The sequence below is a fragment of the Triturus cristatus genome, chromosome 4_2 (genome assembly GCF_964204655.1).
Source record: "Triturus cristatus chromosome 4_2, aTriCri1.1, whole genome shotgun sequence".
In the NCBI taxonomy this organism is placed as follows: Eukaryota; Metazoa; Chordata; class Amphibia; order Caudata; family Salamandridae; genus Triturus; species Triturus cristatus.
In genome coordinates, this window is record NC_140586.1 from 316,519,921 (window position 1) to 316,528,267 (window position 8,347).

General features: G+C 42.3%; 1 protein-coding gene across 2 annotated transcripts in view; it reads left to right on the forward strand.

Moving 5' to 3' along the window:
• Nucleotides 1-7,610, forward strand: part of LOC146833781 (dimethylaniline monooxygenase [N-oxide-forming] 2-like) — a 321,542-nt gene extending 313,932 nt beyond the window's left edge. For both annotated transcript variants that reach the window (XM_085601652.1, XM_085601653.1), the window contains exon 9: nt 2,105-7,610. In XM_085601652.1, coding sequence (XP_085457778.1) covers nt 2,105-2,447 — 343 coding nt within the window. In that variant the 3' untranslated portion in view covers nt 2,448-7,610. The remainder of the gene's footprint in view (nt 1-2,104) is intronic.
• The last annotated feature ends 737 nt before the right edge of the window (nt 7,611-8,347 follow it).

Below are 8,347 nucleotides of genomic sequence, written 5' to 3' on the forward strand. Positions count from 1 at the left end.
TACACAGTGGTGAAGGGAGGGGACGGGGCCTGAGTTAACGTGTGCAAACAAGCCCTGTAGCGAGTTTTAAGTTGGGGAAATAATTCCCCTTCAATCCTGAGGGACCCTGGGGGCCAACAAGCCCACCAGGTGCTTCCAGTAAGCACCACTCCGCTGCGTTGCAGAGAGGTGGTCTAGGCCGTGCCCCTTTTTACATCTCTCTGCAACGCAGCTCTGTGGCGCTTACTGGAGGTACCTAGTGGTCTAGTTGGACCCTAGGGACCCTCAGGATTCAAGGGGACTTAATCTCCCAACTTAAAATGGCCACAGGGCGTGTTTACACAGTGGGGAAGTGAGGGTACGGGGCCTGAGGTGACGTGTGCAAACACGCCTTGTGGCGCATTTTAAGAGGTAGTTTTAATCCCCTGCCCTATTATATACTAGGGGCTTACAGAGGAGGTCATGCTGATCACAGGGGGACCCCAACGCATAGTGTTCCCTAGTGTATGTAGGTGTTTTCACTGTATTCTGAGTGTCTTTTAACATAGCACTGGCTCTAGGACTGGTTAGTCAGACTCAGTTACCACCAGTATCCGTCTGAAAAAGTTGAGGGTACAGGATGATTTTGCAACAAGGCTTCTTTCTGCTCTTCTGTTTGCTCTTTCTGCACGTTATCCTTCTTCCTGCACTTTTCTTCGTCTTTGAGGACTTCTGTTGCTTCTTTCTGCATTTCTTTTTTTCTTTCTGTGCGTTTTTTCGTCTTTCTTCACATGTCCTATCTCTGTAGGCATAGTTAGAAATTAGTATTTAAAAAACCTTTGAAATTCACTGAAAAAACCATAGGTTTCAGGCATGTTATAGTTGGGAATTAGCATTTAAAAAACCTTAGAAAGTCACTGAAAAAACCATAGGTTTCAGGGGCGTTATAGTTAGCTGGACTTTTCACTCGTACAAAACCATTGAAATTCCCCCGTTATAGTTAGTTCAGCTAACTATAACTCGCATGCCCGCAATGCACTGCTGATGACGTCACATATTACATCACTCATGACATGGCATAAAAAGTTGATATGTATTTAATGCACTGCATTCTTTGTTTTACCTTTTTTTCCAGATCATTTCCCTAATAAATGAATTTCAGGAGGAAACAGCAGAGTGCAATAATTGTAACATATCCCAGAAATCTGACCCCTGTGCAAACTCCTGTGTGTGCACGGATCGAAATGTAACTCACAGTTTTTAATCAGTGCCTACATCATCACCCCTTCGTTCCTGCCTATGGAAACCAGCTCTGGACAGCAAAGGGTAGCTGCAGCTACCTGTGCTTGCTGTTTTTGATCCCTATAGTCAAGTATAGAAACCATTTCAGAGCTTCTGAACACTGAGGTATAGGGGCAAAGACAAAAGACCAAAATGAGATTATCTTCAAAACATTTTTGAAAAAATTATTGTTTTTAGCATTCCTTCAAAAGGTGATTCCTGATATTTAAGATATTATAACTAGGATATTCTAGCACCAAATGTTGTTTCATATGCATTTGCTATATGTCAAAGGTCTTCACTGATGACCTTTGCCTACAGTTTGCCTATATATCCTAATCCAATTTTTATTTAACTTTGTATATGCTTTGCTACATCACACACATGTACTGACTGTATATTTCTTTCTATGCCCCATACTTCCCTAGTGGCATAGGAGCCAAATATTAAAACAATTAGGTGAATAAATAAAATGTATTTATTATTGCGTGACTAAAGTCACATCTGCTACTCTATGTTGAATCAGAATCCATGAAATCAAATTTAAAGCCTCTAAATTACATGCCTTCATGCAAATTCAGTAACTCACTTTAGTGAGTTAGGTTTCTGGGTGTGAACAGTAGTTGTGTACTACATGTTGTTTGAGCATCTTTTGGCTGTCAAGGAATTAAATGCCATTGATTTGAGTAGTAATAACATCTGTTACTTTTACCCTATGAGATGATAAATCAACTATGGGATATTATATGATGCTTCATCCATAAGTGGCCTTATAAAATTTTCAAGCCCCCTCTTTTCCATGCCCAACAGTCCGCTTATTTATCAACAGTTTCAGTTAACTATGGTATTATTTTTTGTCTCCAAGGTTTGGCACAGTACGGCAGAACAGCCTTCAGCTGGATCAGATTGAATATTTTGACGAGCTTGCCACAGAGGTTGGTGCCAAGCCCAACATCCCATGTCTCTTCTTGACGGACCCACGGTTGGCTCTGGAGCTCTTCTTTGGCTCTTGTACACCATTCCAGTATCGTTTGGTGGGGCCAGGGAAGTGGCCTGGAGCTCGGCACGCTATTCTAACACAGTGGGACAGGATTGTGTCAGCCACGAGAAACCGAGATGCAAAGATCCAACAAGATCATTTTCCGATGTTTGGGGTGGTGTTCCTTCTTGGCCTCTTTGCCTCATTGATTGTCTTTGGCTTATTTTAAATAGATTATGCCCCCTTGGGGAAGAAAGCATACTAGTCACCAGGGCATTTTTTTTAAGAGTAGGGGTGGGCTACTCACAATGGACATGGCCATGCCCCTACCCCAAAAACACAGCAGACACCTCAATGATTACCCCAATCTGTCCCCCCAAGGTGCAGAAAGTCCACTAGACATTAGGGACTGCACACATACAATATTTTTTTAGGGGAGTGGCCCCACCCCAGGGCCCAACAGATTTTCTGCCCCTCGTGGGGGAAAATATGGAATTTGCCCCCAATCTGCCATCCCCACGGGGCAGAAAGCCTATTACACACTAGGGATTCTAAAACAGCGCCAGAACAAGCAAAATGATGGAGCAGCCTACCCTGGCATCAAGCCATACCTCTGCCCCAGTATAGTCAATAGTGTCTTTTTGCCCCCCGGGGGCAGATAGGAGGCTTTTCCCAATCTGAGAGGTTGCCCAACCCTGCCACCAGAGGGTAGAACGTGCTGCAGGTGTTGCACTCTGGCATTGGACACACCCACATCCCAAAAGGATCAAACCAGTCTTTTTTACCCCAGGGGCAGACAGAAAGTGTGCCCCCAATTTGCCACTTTGGGGGCAGAAAGCCCACTGTGTGGCAGAAATACATACTTTTTAATAAAATAATGGGGCGGGTCTGGCCCATCCTAACATCAGGCCCCACCCTCACCCCTAAAGCCTCAAGAGCCTCTCTGCTCCCCTGCAGACTAAAGCATCCCATCCCAATGGCAAGCGAGTGGACATTTGATTCTTTAGGGTGTTGTTTTTACATGGGGGATCAGGAGAGTATGGCTAACTCCCAATATCGTCCCACTTGCAATGGTGAATTGTTGCCTTTTTGGACTTTGGTAGGCTGCCACCTGGTAACATCTACCAGACACAGGCAGATCTGATAACTAGACATCCGGTGGAGTCCAGGGTGCTTTGTATGGATTGCACACCATTTTCCTACCCTTAATGCCCTGCAAACCTCAAACTTTGACTAAAAACACACATTTTTCTCAGATTGTGAGTCCGTTCGCATAGCATCCCATTGGCCTTGGTTGGCCCATTCCCAGACACTAGGCCAAGCCACACAAGTGGCACAGCATTTTTATCGGCGCAGGTGGGTTCATGGTGGATGGTAGGAATTTTGTGGATTCCTGTGGATTCTAGACGTTTCATTCACAGAAATGTAACTAAAATATGTGATTTGAGGTAAAGTTTGAGGTTTTCAGGGCATTGTGGATAAGAAACCTAATGGGATCCACTCAAGGAAACCCACCCTGGCTCTCCTGGTTGCCTAGTTTTCAAACATGTTCGTGGTGGATAGGTTTGCATGGGCAGCCCTACAACATGGCCTCAAGTACAGCAGCTACACCTATTGCTTAACTATCAATGTAGCGCCTTTTGTACCATGGTCTCATGGTCTCTTGGCCCACTCGCAAAAGTGGGGTACTGTTCTTATCAGGGGACACGTGGTCGGAATTTTGTGGCTTTCTGCAGATTCCAGAACTTTCTGCCATAGAAATGTGAGGAAAATGTGTGTTTTTGTGACCGAAGTTTGATGTTTGTAAGGGTTTCTTGGAAAAATGACCTTGTGAGAGCCGCACAAGTCATGCACCACTGGATACCCCTAGCTGTCTAGTTTTAAAAAATTTGCAGGTGTGCTAGGTTTTGGTAGGAGCTGATTGAACTAGAGTCCCAAATTCACATCTACCCACTTTGTAAAAAAGGGTCAGTTTTTAGTGGAGAAATGAGATATAGCCATGTTGTGTTTGTGGGCTGTTTCCTGTGCAGGCACTAGACATACCCACACAAGTGAGACTTGGAGGAATGCTGGGTGGAAGGAAGTTTTTGGTTCCCATCAGATTCCAGAACTTACCATCACGGAAATATGAGGAAAATGTGTTCTTTAGTCAAAGTTGGAGGTTTGAAAGGTATTATGAGTAAACAAAACCTGGTGAGAGCCATGCAAGTCACCCCTTCCTGGATTTCCCCAGGTAGTTTTCAATCACTCTATCAATCAGTACTTGTAGAGTGTGGTTTTTTCATCTGTGAGGGTATCCAAGCGATCGTGGGAGGCATTGTAGGCGTGGGTCAGTAGTTTGAATTGACAGCTTTTAAAAAATGTGCAGGTTTGCTAGGTTTAGCTGCCAAAATGCACAGCTACCCATTTTGTGAAAAAAGTGTCACTTTTGAGTGGTAAAATTGTGATGTCTCCATGTTGCCTTTTGAGCTGTTTCCTGGGAAAACAACCATTATAATAATGCATTCATTACACACCGATACCTTTACAACGCGGTCGTTATAACAACGCATTGTTATTATGTGATGCATTTACATCACAAGTCTTTACAACGACTTCCACTCGGAGTGCTGAGGTATTGGAAATGAATTCCAACACCTTCCCTACTGTTGCACAAACTGGAGTAGGAATAATAAATAATACTATTCCTAAGCCCAGCGCGCCCCCTAGTGGAAGTTGTTGTAAAGACTTGCGATGTAAATGCATCGCGTACTAACAACGCAGTCGTTGTAACAACCTTGTTGTAATAGGACGCGGTGTAATACATCGCGTAGTAAAGTGCTATATTAATTTCCTGTCACGAGCTCTAGGTCTACCCACACGTAAGGTGCCATTTTTACTTGGAGACTTAGGAAATTCTGGGCGGAAGGTATTGTCTACCCACAAATTCCAGAACTTTCCATAACAGAAATATGAAAACAATGTGTTTGTTTAGTTAAAGTTTGAGGTTTGGAAGAGCTTCTGGGTAAAGAAAAACCTGGTGAGAGCCACACAAATCACCCCATCCTCAATTCTCCCAGGTATCTAGTTTAAAAAAATGTGCAGGTTTGCTAGATTTCCCTAGGTGCCGGCTGAGCTAGGGCCTATCATTTGTAGCTACCCACTTTCCAAAAAAGGGTAAGTTTTGAGTGGAAAAATGTGATAAAGCCATGTTGTGTTTTGGGCCATTTCCTTTCGTGGGCACTAGGCCTACCCACACAAGTGAGTTACCATTTTTATGTTTAGACTCAGGGAAATGCTGGATGAAGGGTGTTTGTGGCTCATATTAGATTCCAGAACTTTCCATCAAAGAAATGTGTGGAAAATGTGTTTATTTAGTTACATTTAGTTTGCAGGAGCTTCTGTGTAAAAACAAACTGTTGAGAGCCCACAAGTCATGCCTTCTTGGTTCTCCCCAGGTGTCTAGTTTAAAAAAAAAGTGCAGATTTACTAGGTTTCCCTAGATGCCTGCTGAGCTAGGGTCCACAATCCACAGCTACCCACTTTGGGAAAAAAAGGTCAGTTTTGAGTCGGAAAAAGTGATGTGTACATGTTGCGTTTTGGCCCATTTTCTGTCATGAGCACTAGCTGTACCCCCACAAGTGAGGGAACATTTCGAAAAATGCCCTCTTAATCACATGCTGTCATGGAAGCCCACAAATTCAGAGATGGACAAATAACCACTGCTTCAAAACTCCATATCTTGTGCCCATTTCAGAAATACATAGGTTTCCTTGATACCCATTTTTTATGATATGAATTGGTCTATAGTCTATACACAATGAAAAACCCTTTTATGGTGCATCTCAGTTATCAGCTTAGGGTACTTCAGGTTCTTGGAGAACCTACAAACCATAGATATCCCCTCAATCAGAAGGGTCTAGTGGACGTATTGGTATATTTCTTTTGTAAATCAGGTATCATGATTAAAAGCAACAGGTGAAAACATTGTCACAAATGGCTGTTTTTTCCTACTTATTCTCAATATGCTTTTATTTCAACAGTTAGTTTCTTATGGAGAAACTTGAGGGATCTACACATATGACTCCATGCTGAACTTTGTCTACTTTATAGAAGCTTACAGCTCTCCTGGATATCCCATGGGTTTCACACTGATTTTTACCACTAAGTGGAAGCATGTTGAAAGCACAAAAAATAGAATAAAAGGGCTTCCTCTTTGAAAAATGCCAAAACAGTGATAAAAAATAGTTTTTTTTAAATCCAGCTCTGCCGGTACACGAAAGCTAGGAACATAGTGGCTCGAGCACAGCATAACATTTGTTGATGCCATCAGGGAAAAAACAGACACATTTTTGCAAACCACTCTTTTCCCATTTTTCCCTAAAAATATCAAAATGTACCTATATTTTGTCCATTTTCTCAATCCCCTCATGGGTAATTTACAAACCCTGGGTATATTTAGAATACCTAGAATGCAGAAAAAAGGACGCCAATTTGACCTGGATTCCCTTAGTTTAGGTGAGCAAAACGTCCTGGAGCCTCAAGTGCGATCTACACCAAATAGCCTAAAGAGGGCTCAGCACTGGGGGGAACAGGCCGAGCAGTTAAGGGGTTACAGTAAAAATACATTTGTGACTTTGTTGATCCTTCCTTCTGCAATATTCTCTTCAGTTCCTGCTCTGCTATGGCATTATCTTTCTCTTCTTTTAAGTTGCATATTGGACTGATATTTTAATTGATAGTATACTTTACCCCATACAATATTGGTAATATAAAGAAAAAGGTTATACATTTCAATAGACTTAATCAAATAGATGCATGTATTCTTTGTCTAACCTCTCACTGTCAGCATTCATTGGAATTAAGATTAAAATACCTTGTAAAAGTGCCTTTTGAGTGCCAGAGCTGCTAAAAGTACAGACAGTTCTCTGCAATGCTACCTATGCACATGGTCGAGCGCATTTAATCAATAGATTTCTGTCACATTTTCAGCGAGTCCTTCCCTTGACTGTGCTGTGTACTTCTAAGACAGAAAAAGATTGTGACTGGAGTTGGGTCAGACTTGTTTCGACATTTTTTGGGGGGATGAACTCTGAGTCACCAGCAGCTCTGTAGAAAATCAAGATAGATTAAAAAAGATATCTTACTTTAGGTATCCTTTTTGTAGCTATCATAATTTTGTTCTGAAGAAGGCAGTTTCTGTTAAATGTGTGTGGCCGAAACACTGGTGATGACGTATCTTTGGAAGGTAAGGACACACATAACACCAAGGTATATTACATAGGGAACCCTGATGCCCAGTTGATAGATTGAAACTGTCATCATGTCATATTACAATAGTAACACTAATCCATACAAGGTGTCCAGTGTATGTGACTGTATAATAAACTCTACACCTTTAATACAACAAGAACCATGGGTGAGCCTGTTTATTCTGTGAATTTTTGAGGGATAGTCAGACATAATGAAAAAGGGAGAGATACAGACCCCCTTTCTGTTTAGTCCATTTAAGATGCTAAATAGAATTTCTTAACAAGTGATTGGTGTGAAGGATGCAGAAGCTGTCATGTTCCACATGCAGCAGCTGCAAATGCTGTGCTGTGTGCAAAGGAGAGAGGAGGAGAGTGCTAAATCTGCTGAAATATGTCTCTCTTCTCCCCTTTTGCTAGTGCCGGCGCTGAAATCAGCTACCGTGCGCCACGTAGACACCTTTGCCCCATGGTTCAAGGGTGTCTCTGTGAGTCTAGCTTAGGTTTTGTACTGGAAGGGTAACCTCCCAGTACAAAATACTATGCTTAGACTAACTGAAACCTCTTTCCCTCTTTGTGTGTGTGCTGTACAGTGCAGCACACGTACAAAGTTGGAAAAGAAAGGAGAGATGAAAGCATTTCTCCTTGGTTCGCCAATTTCAAAAGGGAGCAGTTTTATGAACCTAAACCCTGTCTACTTTATTTAGTAAAATGGGTTTAGCATCGGAAACCTTAGGTGGTTGCATGGGAATGCCCATGCTCCACCCATGGTACTTTTGTGTTACTTTCACATTATTTCCAGAGCTAAACCAGTTTAGCACTGGAAAGTGAATTGGGAAAAAAGATTTTGCACCGATATGCGTCACCTTTGTGACACAAACACGGCATAAAAATCTTTGTA